Source organism: Callionymus lyra, chromosome 3, assembly GCF_982586985.1.
Source record: "Callionymus lyra chromosome 3, fCalLyr1.hap1.1, whole genome shotgun sequence".
Classification (NCBI taxonomy): Eukaryota; Metazoa; Chordata; class Actinopteri; order Syngnathiformes; family Callionymidae; genus Callionymus; species Callionymus lyra.
Genome location: NC_141820.1, coordinates 12,404,060 through 12,421,871, shown reverse-complemented (window position 1 = coordinate 12,421,871; position 17,812 = coordinate 12,404,060). Strand labels below are relative to the sequence as shown.

Here is a 17,812-nt window from a genome sequence, read left to right as displayed (position 1 = left end):
ATTTATCTGGATTTGTTAAATATCCACATTAATTTGTGCCTTTAGATAAAAACAACAAAATAAAATGGCATGAATTACAAAACAAAATTTTACGTTAGTAAAAATCTCGCCATTACACTGAAGAATCAACAGGAGCCCCACAGTTGGTTTCTTCTCAATAATATGGCCCCATATATAGTATTTTTAAAACACATTTCACAGTTATAATACAAAATAAATTGTTTTATTTATTTATGCGCATCCCAGGATCGAATGCTTCCTTGACCCGGTGTCTGGGGATCATTCAAATTTGATTGTTATGTATTTAGATTCCGTTATACTACAAAATAGAGAAACATCAAGATGATTCTGAATGTATTTACCTAATTAATTACTAATTTATTTATTTTAAATGCTACCAATTAATACAAAATATTGATTTATATTATTTATTTATTTTTAAATCTAGTTAAGTGTGTTTAAATAATTAGTTACTTAAAAAAAAGTAGATGAGCCCAGTAACTCAATAAAATAATAATTGAGCAACTTTTAAATCTATAGCAAATATTTTTTGAATAATATGGCCCCGTATAGAGTTTTTTTTAAAACACATTTCAGGCAGTTATAATACAAAATAAATTGTTTTATTTATTTCTGTGCATCCTAGGATCGAATGATTCCTTGACCGGTGTCTGGGGATCATTCAAATTTGATCAAAGTTATGTATTTAGATTCCTTTATACTAAAAAATAAAGAAACATCTAAGATGATTCTGAATGTATTTCCTTAACTAATTACTAATTTATTTATTTTAAATGCTACCAATTAATACAAAATATTTAATTATATTATTTATTTATTTTAAATATACTTAAATGTGTTTAAATAGTTAGTTACTTCTTTTTTTTAAGTAGCTGAGCCCAGCAACTAAATAAAATAATAATTGAGCAACTTTTAAATCTATAGCAAATATTTTCTTGAATAATATGGCGCCATATAGAGTATTTTAATACAATTTTCAGGCAGTTATAATACAAAATAAATTGTTTTATTTATTTCTGTGCCTCCTTGACCCGGTGTCTGGTCATCATTTAAATTTGATTGTTATGTATTAAGATTCCGTTATACTACAAAATAAAGAAACATTAAGATGATTCTGAATGTATTTCCTTAACTTATTACTAATTTATTTATTTTAAATGCTACCAATTAATACAAAATATTGATTAATATTATTTTTAAATATAGTTAAATGTGTTTAAATAATTAGTTACTTAAAAAAAATGATAAAGTATCTGAGCCCAGCAACTAAATAAAATAATAATTGAGCAACTTTTAAATCGATAGCAAATATTTTCTTGAATGATTTTCACCAAGAATTATTTTTTTTAAATCATTCTGTGAAATTTAATCCCGCGTTCGATCAGATTTCAGGCGCCATTTTAAATGATTAACGCGCAGCTTGTTACCGTGGAACTGTTGCTATGGAGTTCTGCACCAAGAAAACACTGAAGGCCGAAGAAGAAAGTTCTTGGAACTCTTGGTGAGTAAACTCGACGATAATAACTGTTTAAAAGCATTATTTTTAAAATTAAATTCCGTCAGTTTTTTTTAAATCGAAACCGTGTTTCATTAGCATGACGTCACTATTATTCATGTTATCAAGTGACTCTACACGTCGTAGTTTTACGTAATTCTGAGTCAATTGATGACGCAGACAATGATATTTAAGTGTTTATGTACAAAATGGGTCGAAAATTGTTTGTGGTTAATGAAAAAAAAAAAGGAAGGTGTCATTTATTAGCATGACGTCACTCATGGTTAAACTGTGACTCGTCTACACATCGTATACAAATATTTTTTGTTTGTTTTTTTGGCAAAAAAAAAACTTTTAAAACGAGTGTTAAAGCAGACCGAATAAGTAAATTAGATTTATACACACATTTAACATTTTTTTTAAATTAAATTATATTATTTCGTATTGTTTTTCTTTTTTCCTGTTACACATTTTTCACAGCCAAATATATAAACTAAGATTATTGTGTATGACAAAAGTGTTGCCCTTTTCGATATATATACATAAACTATTTACTAGTTTAAGGAGTTTTGTTTAGTATTTAATTCAGTAACATTTTATTTTTAAGTGTCAAATCATAACAAAATTTAACTCAACACACTTAAAGTTTAAATTAATCAACATAATAGAAAAGAAAAACAGGTCCTAGCGAATTAAAATGATAAACAATGTTGAATAAAAAAAAGGCAGAAACCTTGAGCAGAACCAGACTCTGTGTGAAGGTTGTATATGTACAGTACTATCTGAACATAAACTGTCACAGAGATCATAAATAAACCCAGACTAAAAGTTTCCTTTATTAACAAAAATATGTTAGAACCAAGAACAAAATGGACATCATTACAGTCTTTGGTCCTAAACTGTTCTTGGGCCTGAATATGTCTTCGTACATCTCGTTGGTTCAGACAGCATCAGCACCAATGTCGGCCCTCCCCGCGAAGCCCGGCCTGCGCCACAGCGTGTCGGACTGGTCCAGTAACAACCAGCAGCTGTCGGCCGCCGCTCAACAAGAGCGCCACCTGTCTACGTCCGTACGCCAAGGAGGGCAGTCCTTACGGAACGAGACCAACTGCACGGTAGGTTCTTGGAAGTCTTAAGTGGCACACTCAATCCTCAATCCGGGATCTTCTGGCAGACGACCTGGGACGAGAACGACACCTCCCGGAGGCTGAGCGACCGGATCTGGGACGTGTCGCGATGGAAGGAGACCCTGGAAAACTGTGCACAGAAATTAGATGTGGAGATAGAAGACTTGACTCTGGTATTTGTCTTAAATCTTTCCTTCTATATAAATTTGATTTTTTAGAATGTTATTTTAGGAACTCTTCTTGTTTCGTTTAATCAATCATTAAAAAGGCAAAGTTAGGATATTTTAACCATAACTTAAATACTTGTACAGCATGTTAAAGACGTTATACCCTTTAATAAAGTATTGATGTACGCCTGATAAAAAGGTCTGATGTGAAACTTGAAAACTTGAAGTCCTCCATGCATGTCATTAAAAAAATAGAAATATAGAAAATCAAATTATTGATATATATATATATATATGTACTGTATATTCAATTCAATTCAATTCAATTTTATTTAAAGTGTCTTATCATAACAAAGTTATCTCAAGACACTATACAGTTGAAATAAGACTACTATATATCCATATGTATATGTCACAGTACGGATTGGATCCAGTAGAATCTGGAATCCTACTAGTACAGATTGGAATTCCAATCTGTACTAGTAGGATTCCAGATTCTACTAGTGAATTCCAATCTTTACTAGTAGAGATTAGAATCCTACTACTGTATTGGGATCTGAATATTGGAATTCCAATCTGTCCTAGGACAAATGGGAATTCTACCAGCACAATCTCCAATTCTTATAGGAGAAATTTGGATTACATCAAAATGTTTTTGATAATAGACTGGATCTGGAATCCTACTAGTACAGATTGGAATTCCATTCTGTACTAGTAGGATTCCAGATCCTACCGGATTCCAATCCATACTGTGACATATACTGTATCTCTGTGTGTATCAACTGTGTGAAACTATGCTTAAATAAACCAAAAACAGTGTTCAAAATCTACCAACTACCCTTAACTACCAGCATAACTCATAAGATCTTTAAATATTGTAGTAACTAAGGATTTACACATTTTTTTGTAAACGTAAGTAACAATTTTCAACGTTACAATTTTCAACTATAATCAAACCATTTTCAACTATAATCAAAAAATGTTAAACTATAATCAAACAATGTTCAACTATAATCAAACCATTTTCAACTATAATCAAACCATTTTCAACTATAATCAAAAAATGTTAAACTATAATCAAACAATGTTCAACTATAATCAAACCATTTTCAACTATAATCAAAAAATGTTAAACTATAATCAAACAATGTTCAACTATAATCAAACCATTTTCAACTATAATCAAACCATTTTCAACTATAATCCAACACTTTTAAACTATAATAAAAACAATTTTGAACTATAATAAAACTATTTTCAACTGTAATCCAACAATTTTCAACTATAATCAAACCATTTTCAACTATAATCAAACAATTTTCAACTGTAATCCAACAATTTTCAACTATAATCAAACCATTTTCAACTATAATCCAACACTTTTCAACTATAATCAAACCATTTTCAACTATAATCAAACAATGTTCAACTATAATCAAACAATGTTCAACTATAACCAAACCATTTTCAACTATAATCAAACCATTTTCAACTATAATCAAACCATTTTCAACTATAATCCAACACTTTTAAACTATAATAAAACAATTTTCAACTATAATAAAACAATTTTCAACTATAATCAAACAATTTTCATCTATAATCAAACCATTTTCAACTATAATCAAACAATTTTGGCGGTTATTATTAAATGAATGAGGGAATGTTTATGAGAAGAGTAGTCCAGTCTAACCAGGAGTCTGTTCTCATGACAGTCCAAGGCACAGACGGATCAGGCTCTGGCGGCCACTGCTGTCCCCCTGGAGGTGAGCACTGAGTGCCTGACTCTGAGGGATGCACGGCGGGGTCTGGAACTGGTGACAGATCCTGTGGATGAAGAGCTGAAGAAAGAAGCAGAGCTGATTGAAAGAGTGCAACAGTCACTGCAGCAGCACATCGACAAAGCCTTTGCGCATTTGTGGTGAGAGTTTGTTCACACGTGTTTATTTTCATCTCATCTTGTCCTTTATCAGTTTCAGTACATTTCTAGTTGTTATGCAATCGTACACTTTGAATCTTCCTTTTTTTTGTTTGGCACACATTGAATGATTGTATTATTTTTCAACTGCAATCAACAATTTTAGCTGTAAACAAAATATTATCAATTGTATCAAAACTATTTTAAATGTAATCAAACTATTTTCAAACTTTAACTGAACAATTTTCAACCCTTTTGTCGTCTCTGGGTCAAGGTGAACAACTCAACGACAACCCTGTGGTTAAACAAGGGTTAACTACAATCAAACCATTTTTAACTGTAATCAAACAATTTTCAACTATAATCAAACAATTTTCAACTATAATCAAAAACTTTCAACTATAATCAAACAATTTTCATCAATAATCAAACAATTTTCAACTGTAATCAAACAATTTTCATCTATAATCAAACAATTTTCAACTATAATCAAACAATTTTCAACTATAATCAAACAATTTTTAACTATAATCAAACAATTTTCAACTATAATCAAACAGTTTTTAACTATAATCAAACAATTTTCAACTATAATCAAAAAAAATTCAACTGTAATCAAACAATTTCAACACAATTTCAACTGTTATCAAACAATTTTCAACTAGAATCAAACAATTTTCAACTGTAATCAAACAATTTTTAACTATAATCAAACAATTTTTAACTATAATCAAACAATTTTCAACTATAATCAAACAGTTTTTAACTATAATCAAACAATTTTCAACTATAATCAAAAAAAATTCAACTGTAATCAAACAATTTCAACACAATTTCAACTGTTATCAAACAATTTTCAACTAGAATCAAACAATTTTCAGCTGTAATCAAACCATTTTTAACTAGAATCAAACAATTTTCAACTATAATAAAATCATTTTCAACTATAATCAAAAAATTTCAACTATAATCAAACAATTTTTAACTATAATCAAAAATGTTCATCTATAATCAAACCATTTTCAACTATAATCAAACAACTTTCAACTATAATCAAAAATTTTCAACTATCATCAAACAATTTTCAACTTTAATCAAACCATTTTCAACTAGAATCAAACAATTTTCAACTTTAATCAAACAATTTTCAACTCTAACCAAACAATTTCAACTATAATCAAACATCTTTCAACTATAATATATAATATGTTATTATTGTTATATACAGGTCTATGTATGTCCTTTGATCATTTATGTACAGTATGTCACATAAACATTATACATGTCGTCTGATCATTATCTACGACATCCGATCATTTTATGTGTCATGTGAACATTTTAAATATTCATCATGGTTGAAGTCACTTCAAGAAAACAACCGTCTATATATCTTTTTCAGTATTTTACAAGAAGCGAGACATCAGCTGACGGCCGATCTCCAGAACAAGATGGAGACCCTGGACATCGATATGTCGTGTCTGTCACTCACCAACGAGTCTCCGCACATTTCTCTGAAGACCGACCCGACGCGTATTCCGTCCGGGTAATAATTCTAATAATATCTCTGTCAATATGTACTTAACGGCTCATAATAGACAGAAATAATCTTTGTGTTACCTCTGGGTCAAGGTGACCCGTTGGCCGAAAACAAATGTGTTTGTGGTATCCATTGTGTTGTCCCTGGGTCATGGTGAACAACCTCCACCACTGCATATGTATTTATGGAAGCCTCGGAGGTCATCAGGTCACCTTGACCCGGAGACAACACAAGGGTTAACTCTTCAGGTCCCCAGTGACTTGTTAGTTATGGTTGGTTGATTTTCGTTCCCTCACCTTGTGTCCTGAGCTCGACCACACCTCAGGAGTGGCTACAGTTCAGCCAGTTCAACGTGGCTCGGGCCCAGGAGGCCATGCAGGTGTCCCAGCAGATCAGAGAAGACACCAGTCTCAGCCGGGCCCAGGTGAGAACCTGAACTCACAGATTATAGAGTAAGAAAGCTAGTAGAGAAGCACCTGAAGATAAGTGGTGACTCATGGAGATGTTGTTGTTTTTATAGGATTTGAGTTATTTTTAAACAATTAATTGAATTCATTTCAGTATTTAATGTTTTTAAATATGTTTACACAATTGTTAGTTTGAAATTCAAATTCCAGTATTCGATATAAAATATAAAATATCAGATAATTCCAAAAGAGTATCGAGCGACTTGCGCAGATGATCAGTCACATGATCGCCAGCGACCCGGTTTGATTGGCTGGAAATTTGATGTTTTAAAAAAACATATTTCATTTGGAAAATATTTAAATTGTTTAATTAAATTATATATATATATATATATATATATAAAAAATATGTAGCCTTTTAAAATTTAAATGATTTAATTAAATTATAGAAAAAAATAAAATAAAAATATGATTGAATTTCCTTATATAAGAATAAAAATCAATGCATTAGAAAAAAACTCAACTTGCTTTTCAAGTTAACTTGGAAAGAAGGTAAAGTACATAAGATTTAAACACACATTTACCATTTTTCGAAACTTGTTGCTTGTCGTGTTTTTCTGTTTTGGTGTTTTTGTAGTCAATTATATACAGTATATATCAGGGTTCTCACCAGAATTTTTTTTTACAGCATGGCGAGTGCCAAAGTATTGTAGTACTGTAGGGGGGTCTGGAATTTGTAACACTCTGAAACACTTTTAAATGCATTTTGAGGGCAACATTTTGTGAAATAAAGGCAGAAAATAAAGAAAATCTCACCCTACGTCGCTTGAGACACAGCGTCGGGGCCCAGTTCACATCGTAGGGGATCAAAATCACAGCGTAGGGGGCCCCTATGCTGAATGGCGCTGGTGAGAACTTTGTATATATATATATACTGTATATATGTTGAAATTCTATAATACTAATACACCTTTTTAATCAAGTTGATGGTTGAGAATCCTAAGGAAATGCATTTTAAAATGATTTTAAATGAACTCTAGCTGCAGAATGAACTGGAAGCTCAGCACAGAGCCACAGCCTTCGCTCTGAGGAAAAGAAAGCACCAGGAAGAACAAGCCCACGACGAGCTCCAGTGGCAGCTGCAAAACGTGAGCACATCATTTATGGGTTTTTAAAAAAAACAGTGCCAGCTTCAATTTGAATTTTAAAAATAAATAATAATAATAATAAAAATTGAAAATATGGGTTGAAAAACAATATTGTAATACAAAATAAAAGATGAAATGGAGCCAAAAGACTAAAACACATTAAATAAATGTATTTTATTTTGATTTATTTTACAATTAAAGTGTTGTTTTCTTGCTTAGTGTCAAAAAATGTATATGCCAATTTAAGCTGGCACTATAATAAAGTCACAGAATAAGTTAGCCCTGCTTGGAGTTTGCATCATTCACCCAGTTTGTTTATAGACTGAAGCAGAGATCGCAGAGATGGAGAGCGACATCCAGCGGCTGGACGCGGACCTGCAGGCGAAGACGGCCTGCCTGAAGCTGGCTCACACAAGGCTGGAGAATCGCACCAGCAGGCCTGGCGTGGACCTGTGCAGAGATGAGGTTCATCTGACACAAGTTTTTTTTTTTTTTTCCAGGCCTACAAAGTAAGGTGTTGCTGAGACTGTGAAGTCTGTGTTCAGGTGCAGCTCGGACTCATGGGGGAAGTCCAGCAGCTGGAGGCTTCCATCGCAGCTCTGAAGCAGAAGCTCTTGGAGGCTCAGTGAGTTTTTTCATCACTATTAATATTTTTTAAATTCTTATTTGTTATCTATTTAGTGTAGTCTAGCATCATTGATACAGTTAAAATTAACCCAAGTATTTCTTCCTGTGTATTCTCAGACACGCTCTACAGAAGATGTCGCTCCATCACGCCCGCATGTCGGAGGATCTTTCTCGGAAACAGGAAGCTCTTTTCCTGGAGCAGCGCTCGCTGAACACCCGAGGCCGCCTCACGTCCGCATCCTCCGGTGACAGGAACGCCGCCGTTCCACTGGTGCCGCTCATGAACTCCAGTGGGAGAAGCAACCTACAGTTGACGCAGTAATAACACCTGAAATCACCGTCTTTAAATATGACAATATTTTATATATATCGGTAAGAACTGGAAGGTTTTCAGTGGCATCAGATTATTGAATGGTTGAATTTTACATTTCTTTTTAGAAAAGCTTTAAATCCAATATAAAATGTTGATTATTATTATTATTATTATTATATTATCATTTATGGGTTTTTAAAAAAAACAGTGCCAGCTTCAATTTGAATTTAAAATATAAATAATAATAATAATAAAAATTGAAAATATGGGTTGAAAAACAATATTGTAATACAAAATAAAAGATGAAATGGAGAACTGGAAGGTTTTCAGTGGCATCAGATTATTGAATGGTTGAATTTTACATTTCTTTTTATTGAACTTTTTATTGAAATATTTTGGGGTTTCGTTTTGCATTAAATTATTATAATTTTTTTTTTATTGAATTCAATGATTTCGACATTAAAAGGTTGCATTATTTTTTTCTTTTTAATAATTGAATTAAATCATTTATATATTAAGAGGTTTTTTTTTATTGTTTTGAATCATTGACTTTAAAAATGTAAGTATTTTCAAATAATAAAGACTTCAATAACTTAAAATAATAAGCTTTAAATCCAATATAAAATGTTGATTATTATTATTATTATTATTATTATTATTATTATTGACACTATTAGAGAATAGTGCCGACACATAATACTGAATTTAATTTTTTATTTCAATTATTGAAAAATATAAACTAAACCTTTTTAATATACAAACGTTTTAATTTATTTATTTTTTAAAACAAACCTATACAATATAGAAAGTACATCATTAAATTACTTAAAAGAAAACATTTAATGCATGAAAAAAACAGCATTTCAATAAAAAGAAAAAAAAAATTAAATGATAAATGAAACCATTCAATATTCTGACACACTTTACTGATACACACTCTAGTAACACAAGAGGAAAAAAAACTACTATAATGAGATGAACGTTAAGATTTTCCAGATGCTTGTGAAACATTAGATTTATTGTTTTAATCTGTGATGATTTTGTTTTTTCCTCTTTTCTCAAATCTGTTTGGCTAATTTCTCCAGTCACACGAGGACTTTCATGCTTTTCTCGGCCATTAGCTTTAACGACGTGTGTTCCCGATGTTTGTTCAGATGTTTGCAGCGTAGAGATCGCAATAAAGATTAAAAACTTCGACCTGTCCGCGACATTAAGTGTAGTAAACAAAGAGGTGAGGCCTTATATGTATGTGTATATGTGCAATATATAGTATATTTTTTGATGATCCTGGTTTAAATGTTCTTCACTTCACAGTAAAACAGAAAAGCAGACAGAGTGAAAGGAGAACTTCAAAGGACAGAAGTGAGAGTAAGAATGTAAGATACAAAGATTTTGAGGTTTTTATTGGGAATTTAACATTTTAAATGTTGAAACTGTGATTTGTTTTAGCGTTTCACTTTTTTTTAAATTAATAAATTAAATTAGTTGCATTTAATTACTAAATATGAATATTTTCGAAATTATTATAAGATAATACAGTTATATATTCTAATTACAATAATTATTATAATTATTATATTATAATATAATTATAATTACTATTAATTCAATATATTAAATTAGAATTTATATTATTTGCCCCTGAAGGGATCAGCCGAAATGAAGAAGATAACATTTAAAAGGCTACGAATGAAAAAGTATTGAATTGATATAATTTATTTTTGTATTTATTGGACTTAGAATATCAAACTTTATGTTTAAATTAATCATTTATTTTTGTATTTATTGGACTTAGAATATCAAACTTTATGTTTAAATTAATCATTTATTTTTGTATTTATTGGACTTAGAATATCAAACTTTATGTTTAAATTAATCATTTATTTTGAAAAAAAAAGAATTTTTTTTTTTTTTACCCCTTGTGTTATCTCTGGGTCAAGGTGACTCGAAGGCCCCGAAAACAAATGTGTTTGTGGTATCTCTTGTGTTGTCTTATGACTCCTCCCTGACCTTGACCCAGAGACATCGAAAGGGATAAAACAAACACATACAAAATGCAACATACAAAAATGAATCCAAATTTTCAAAATTAAAATGGTCTCATGGATTAGTTGCTAAGCACTTCTTGCTTCTAATAATTGAATATCGAAACCTAATGTGTGCTTGTGTTGTCTTTGATAACACTCATAAATTAAGTAACGACACTGAGCAAACGCTCTTATCGGCTTCTCTTTCATCCATGTTTGTCGTGACGCTGAAACGCCAGCAGCTTGTTTTTTTCGCTTTTCCAAAAACATTTCTTGGTACCGCTCATCTCACCTCTAGTTAAAATCCGTGACGATTTTCTGCCCCATTTTTTCCCCCCTCCGGTCGTGACCCACCTGCTTCCTTGGAATAGTCCCGTCAGGTAAACTCGCTCTCCGCCATAAAAAGCCTTCATGCGACAAACAAGCTTTTCCCTCGCCAAGCTAAACACTTCCTGACAATCATCTTCAGCGCTTTTATGGGCTTTTTCAGTTTGTTAGCTTGTTAGCATCGTCGTACCTCGGGCTTTAGAGTGGGTGTGTGAGTGCGTCTCTTTTTACCGCCCTGGATCTTTCTGAATCATTTCACTTAAGGGTCCAGATGCTACCTGTCTGGTGTCCTTTCATTGAGAGGGCAATTAAGGCCGGCTAAATGCCCGCCGCTTCCACTCCAGCGCTTCCCATCTTCCTGTCTCTGTTGTGATTGTCGTGAGCGCCGCGCCCCCCTTTTCGTGCCCACTTGTTGCCGCCTATCGGCGCGGGAGATTCTGTTGGAGTGGAAAAGCTGTGGCTCTCCGGCTGGGATGCGTTGCTAAACCCGTCAGATGGCGAGAAACGTGTGCGGGATATCGTCGGGAGGATGTACGACAACTAAAGCGATGCAGGTCAAGGATTGTGTGGCACTGTCCGTCTACTCCTTCACCTTCCTGTTGGGTCTCCCCGCCAACCTGCTGGTGCTCTTCGTCTACGTTCGCAAGGCCCGCAAGCGTGGAGCGACGCCCAACGTGGTCTACGCCCTTAACCTGTGCGTGGCCAACCTGGCGCTGGTGGCGTGGCTCCCCGTCAAGGCCATGGAGACCCTGCTTCAGGACTGGACCCTGCCGGCGCTGGTGTGTCCCATCTACAGCTTCTTCCTCTTCACGTCGCTCTACAGCAGCTGCCTGTTCATCACGGCGGTCACGGTCGGACGCTACCTGAGCATCGCCTTCCCCATCGTCTACAAGCGCTACCGGCGGGCTCGCCTCTCCTGCTTCATAAGCGCCGTCCTGTGGCTGGTGGTCATCGTCCACATGGCGGTCGGGCTGGCGGCGGAAGGCGGCCACAACTTCGTCTCCGTCCAGAACGACGCGTGGGTTTGCTACGACAACTTCAACAAGTCGCAGCTCGCCGTCCTGCTCCCCTTGCGTTTCGAGATGGCCGTCCTGCTGTTCGTGCTGCCTCTGATCGTGACGTCCTTCTGCACGCTGAGATGCGTGACCCTGGTGTGGCGCTCCAACCTACGACCCATGGGCAAGAGGCGCGTTCTGACCGTGGCGCTCTTCACGCTGGCGGTCTACGTGGTCTGCTACGCCCCTTACAACATCTCGCACTTCGTGGGCTTCGCGCTCGACGAGAACGTGGAGTGGAGGGTGTACGCCATGTTGACCAGCTCCTGCAACGTGTTCCTGGAGCCCGTGGTGATGATGATGTTGTCGCCCGCCGTGTCCAGGGGTCTCGTGGGTAGAATCTGTGGACGGCAAAGTCAGTTCAGTCGGAGCGATGGGATCCGGCATCGTTGCAATTCCCCCAATACGGAAGCGATATGTCCGAGCAATGCGCCCGGAGAAGAGCAGGGCAGCGTTAGAAGGTGACGAACAGACGAATAATTATGAATTATTAAGTGTTATATAAAGAAACTCAAAACATTATTTGGCAAACTTGCCCATAATGATACAAAGGTACTGAAATGAGACTCGAAAATCTGTTGATCGGTTCAGATCCGGAAAGACCAAAGTCGGACTGAAGGTGAACGTCTACGATACTGATAATGATTGAAGTAGATAATCTTGTGTATCATCTGTTATGAAGTAGTTTTATTCTCATACCATTTATTTTTGTCTATGGTAACATAATGCACCCGAAGTTCATCTCTGGTAGATTATCTTCTTGTAATGACTGGCTAATGCTAAATGCTAACATAGTATTCTAATCAATGAAACGATACTCCAGTCTGCATCCATCAGTGGATACCTTTGGAAGAATTCTTGCAACCGTTGGTCACCGTTATAAACTGTATTATTCAACTACTAGACGGTAAACAACCCTAAAAATCTTCTTGTTTTTATGATAAAATGAATCAAGTGAAAACTTCCAAAACTGAAATCGTGTCGATTTTACGTCATAAATACTGAAAATATTCTTCCTGTATGTCCGTGAAGATGTTTTTTGTAATATTGTGTTGAACTAGTTAAAGATATATGCACTTTTATTTTGAACTTGCGAATACGATAACTCTAGTTATCTATCTATATTCACTCAAGTTATTAAATGTCACTTGTTCACTTTTCGGGGAAAGAGATACTTTTTCTTTTTTTTTTTAAACAGTTTTTCCACTATTTTTTAGTTAAATAATATTATAGAACACAATTGAAATGTTGACCAGTTGACAAGCTCGCTTTATTTTCTTCTCCTGAATGATAAATTTAACTAATATTGTTGTTTAGTCATTCATGTGTGTAGCTATATTTCTTTGTTGTCATGCCTGTCAGTCAAACATGTATCTCTGATGGTTTTATGTCATTGTTTCAGATCCTTCTGCAACAGCTTCTTTGTGTATTTTTGATGAATGTATATTTGTTTTTGTGCGTTTTCGGTTTTCTTTTATCGACCTGAGGGTCTTCGCCCATGAAGATACGAACAAGTCACCGTTGAATGAACTATTAAATCCCATTCAGCGTCAAAACTGTTTGTCTCATTACGTCTTGAATTTCACACCCGTCGTATATTACGCTACACTGGGAGCTGTTAAACTGTTGCCGGGCGACGCTGTTTGAAGACTTGACAGCAAAGGGGGATTATTAAATTTCCTCGACGTAAAGATGGTACATTTGCACACGAGGTGTCGGGCGGCGGTCTCATCAGAGACTATTTTTGTTTTGGGTGGCACAGGATGAAGATGACGGCCGAGCACTGATGGAAACATGTTTTAACACCTGAGACAGGTAAGATGTTGTCAACTTCTCATGTCATATACTTGAAATGAAGGAAGTTTAGTTTGGTTTAGTTGAACATAAATATGAGTAAATTAAGTAGAGAGAGATGAAAAGGTTTAACAATGATTGTACTCTTTCTGTTGTAGCAACACCATGTTAGATCTGCTTTTTAGCATTTTTGTTGTCATTTTCATTCATTCGTTTATTTCGTGTATTTATTATTTAATTTCCAAAGTGAAGCAAAATACACTAGTGAAAAATATAGTTAATAAGAAAAAAGAAATATAAGACATACATTTAAAAAAAAAAAAACATAATTCACAAAATAAGAAAATATGGCTCTTAGAAAAATAAGAGCCACATAAAAACTTAGTTCCTTGAGCAATTGAGAGACTTGGCAATTATTTCTAGGCAAACCAAGTATAGGAGGATAAACATTTCGAATCCAAAATTTAGGATTTAGTGGAACATGTTTTATTTATCAATTATTATTCCTTGAAAAATAATTGATTTAGGATTTTTTTATGTAGTAATGATATGATTATGTATTTTATTTTGAAGATCGTACATAATATAAATAAAACATTTGTCTTATGAAGGAACAACTATTTGCTTTATTTAAACAGTTTAAATCGGAGATTGTGTTTTCCTGCTTTTCATGTTTATAGAAATTACAGAAATCAAAGTAGTGAAGTCATGGTTAATGGGGTTTCATGAAACAGCTGGTGAGGTGTCATGATGCAGTGTCTTCATTTTGAAAGACCACTAGATGTCACTCTCAGTTTAAAAAAAATATGCCAGGTTTCATTGAATTAGTAGATCAGAGCGAAAAGGAGAGAGCGACATCTAGTGGTCTTTCAAAATGAAGACACTGTATCATGATACCTTACTAGTTGTTTCATGAAGCCTCATCAACCAATCACTAATTATTAGATCTCCATCCTCCCTATAATATTTATCACTGGGACAAAACATGACTTTATTACACACGACAGTTCAAGACACAGTGATGTGTAAATAAACTACTAGAGTAAATGAATATACCCTCAGAACAAGTTGATTAAAAAACAATTTAACAAGCTCTACAAATCATGATACTGAATTCTGTTTTTTGTTGTATGGCATTGATGCAAAAAACATGTCTGCGCTTTAAATTGAAAATAATCATAATTAACATTAATACCATTTTTTAATTTAAAAAATGTGTTTTGTCGTCAAGATTCTTTGAATGAGTCGCCGGCGGTCAGCGGCCATGAGGGAGCTCCTGCTTTCTGTCTACATCTTCACTTTCCTCACCGGACTCCCCGCCAACATGCTGGCTTTCTGGACGTTCCTCCAAAAGCTGCGACGGCGAGCCGCGCCCATCGACGTGCTCCTGCTCAACCTCACCATCTCCGACCTCATCTTCCTGGCCTTCCTGCCGTTCAAGATGCAGGAGGCCTGGGACAACATGGAGTGGACCATGCACTTCCCGCTGTGTCCCGTCACCAGTTTCGTCTTCTACGTCACCATCTACAACAGCACCCTCTTGCTCACCGCCGTGAGCGTGGAGCGGTATCTGGGCGTGGCCTTCCCTCTCCGGTACTCCCTGTGCCGCCGCCCTCGCTACGCCATCGGGGCCTGCGTCGGGTTCTGGACGGCGACGTCTCTCAACCTGTGCTTCGCCTACATCATACCCTACACCCAGTGGCTCAAAGGCGAGACGCCTCCCGCCTGCTACCGGAACTTCTCCGAGCCCGAGCTCGCCATCCTGGTGCCGATACGCCTCGAGCTCTTCTTCCTCTTCTTCTGCGTCCCGTTTATCATCTGCAGCTTCTGCTACGTCAACTTCATCGTCATCCTGTCGCGCCTCCCGAACATTCACCGGCGCCGAAGGCTGCGGGCCATCGGTCTGGCTTTCGGTACTCTGTTCACCTTCGCGGTCTGCTTCGGGCCGTACAACGTCTCTCACGTGGTCGGATTCATGCGCTTCGAGGACCAGAGCTGGAGGAAAGTGGCGCTGCTGTCGAGCACCTTGAACGCCTGCCTGGACCCTTTTATCTTCTACGTCTCCTCCGCCGCCGTCAGGAGTATGATCCATCGAACCTTCAACAGCATCTCTGCGAAATTGCACATCCTCAAGTGTGGACGTGCGGTGGAATCTTGATACAGTGACGAAGAAATACAAAAGTGTGGTATAATTGTAAAGGTATTGGCCTTCAAACTAAAAGCCGATTTCCGATGTTCCTTTTGGGGTCCCCCACCCACCAGTTGAGAATCACGTATTTTATTCTGGAAACTGTATTTTTAAACATCTCAAAGGTTGAAAAATGTGTAAAAAATATTGAACTCGATCACGCCCGCTTTGTTTACACAACGAGTCCCTTAAAGGTGGAGACTTCCCGGGATTGATGACACGGGGTGACAGACCTCGATGCTTGACCAATCACAGCAGAGAAGAGTATCACACGAGGAGATACTTATCTGTTGCTATTTTAAAATGCAAAATTGTGATTATCTTAACTATTTTCTAACGTTTCTAAGGACATTTAAACATTAAAACAATCCTGGTTATAATAAATTGTTTTACTGTTTCTCGTCAACTTTAAACACAAGTTGAGAAACACTTTCATCAATGTGACATTAAAGAGAGAAAACACATTTAAAAAGACTGTTTCTGTGAATGCTCATTATATCATATCCTGTCGTCGGCGTTAAAAACCTGTTCCAATCACACGACGGATGTGAATGCAAACAGTAATTTCCCAACAGACCCGAGCAGTTGCATCACCGGGACTCTGGTACATATGGCGGGACTTCAGCACTGATAACAATATCCTCACATACAGGGAATATACAGGAGAGTCAACAATGATAACATTGTCTGATTGTCTGCCGGGTTTCCCCTCAGAGGAATATTTTGTTCAGCACACAGTCCACCTTTATAGCTGCTACAGTGAATACAAACACATGTGTTAGTTATTTTAAAATATATCTTCCATTGTATTCAGCACACCTGTAACATTTCAGGAAAAAAACCCTGTGAAATGTATTAAAAATAAATGATTTAAACACTTGAAAGTGTCACATCATTACATCATATATCCATCCATCCATCCATCCGTCCATCCATCCATCCATCCATCCATCCATCCATCCATCCATCCATCCATCCATCCATCCATCCATCCATCCATCCATCCATCCATCCATCCATCCATCCATCCATCCATCCATCCATCCATCCATCCATCCGTCTGTCTGTCTGTCTGTCTGTATGTGGCGAGGAAAAACGTCCTTTTAGAAAGCAGAAAACTCGAGCAGAACCAGACTCGGTGTTGCAGGAAAACTAAATAAATCCATGCTAAAGTATTTAAAATAGATTATTTAACATCAGGTCAGATATTTCTGTGGTTGATAGCTGTTAGCAACTGTGGTCAAGTTAGGGTGTTACGGTATAACCCTTAAAAAATAAAAGCACAGGAAGAGGAAGGATGAACTGTACATGTAATCTTGTAGATTCTTATAAATACACTGTTTTGGTGATAATACACTTTTGGTTAAACTGATAAAAGAGAGTTCTACACTATTTTTTTTACACTATACTATAAATCTGCAGATGCGTTGGACAGTCGGATTAAAGGGGCTGAACAATGTTTATCAGTTTTATGCGCTGTACTTCCAAGTTATTCTCTTGTTTATTTACAAAATAATAAATATTATTAAAAATATATAAAATATTAAGGAATGTTTTTATTTAATTTTCTTATTTAACTGCCAATAGAACTTCAGAAAACATATTTTTTTATTATTAACTACTATCGGTGAGTCTGTAACTAAAAGTGAGTAAAGTTAACG

The 17,812-nt window shown here is 35.6% G+C and overlaps 3 protein-coding genes across 3 annotated transcripts; all 3 read left to right on the top strand.

The window, feature by feature from the left end:
- Positions 1 to 1,463: 1,463 nt before the first annotated feature.
- Positions 1,464 to 8,867, top strand: tekt2 (tektin 2). The gene is made up of 10 exons (XM_087785707.1): positions 1,464 to 1,522; positions 2,461 to 2,631; positions 2,691 to 2,816; positions 4,526 to 4,731; positions 6,128 to 6,271; positions 6,575 to 6,689; positions 7,713 to 7,820; positions 8,142 to 8,285; positions 8,366 to 8,445; positions 8,565 to 8,867. Exons 2-10 carry the CDS (start codon positions 2,476 to 2,478, stop codon positions 8,767 to 8,769), a joined length of 1,284 nt encoding a protein of 427 aa, XP_087641833.1. The 5' UTR covers positions 1,464 to 1,522; positions 2,461 to 2,475; the 3' UTR covers positions 8,770 to 8,867.
- A 2,795-nt stretch (positions 8,868 to 11,662) lies between these two features.
- Positions 11,663 to 12,634, top strand: LOC148083302 (free fatty acid receptor 3). The gene has a single exon (XM_087785706.1). It carries the CDS (start codon positions 11,663 to 11,665, stop codon positions 12,632 to 12,634), a length of 972 nt encoding a protein of 323 aa, XP_087641832.1.
- A 2,593-nt stretch (positions 12,635 to 15,227) lies between these two features.
- LOC148083301 (free fatty acid receptor 3-like) lies at positions 15,228 to 16,121 on the top strand. The gene has a single exon (XM_087785959.1). It carries the CDS (start codon positions 15,228 to 15,230, stop codon positions 16,119 to 16,121), a length of 894 nt encoding a protein of 297 aa, XP_087642085.1.
- The last annotated feature ends 1,691 nt before the right edge of the window (positions 16,122 to 17,812 follow it).

Excerpts from the sequence above, each read along its gene's own strand:
- LOC148083301 (XM_087785959.1), top strand. The coding sequence starts at position 15,228 with ATGAGGGAGCTCCTGCTTTCTGTCTACATCTTCACTTTCCTCACCGGA.
- tekt2 (XM_087785707.1), top strand. The coding sequence starts at position 2,476 with ATGTCGGCCCTCCCCGCGAAGCCCGGCCTGCGCCACAGCGTGTCGGAC. Across the intron at positions 6,272-6,574 it reads CCGACGCGTATTCCGTCCGG|CTCGACCACACCTCAGGAGT; the intron begins GTAATAATTCTA and ends TTGTGTCCTGAG. Across the intron at positions 8,446-8,564 it reads CAGAAGCTCTTGGAGGCTCA|ACACGCTCTACAGAAGATGT; the intron begins GTGAGTTTTTTC and ends GTGTATTCTCAG.
- LOC148083302 (XM_087785706.1), top strand. The coding sequence starts at position 11,663 with ATGCAGGTCAAGGATTGTGTGGCACTGTCCGTCTACTCCTTCACCTTC.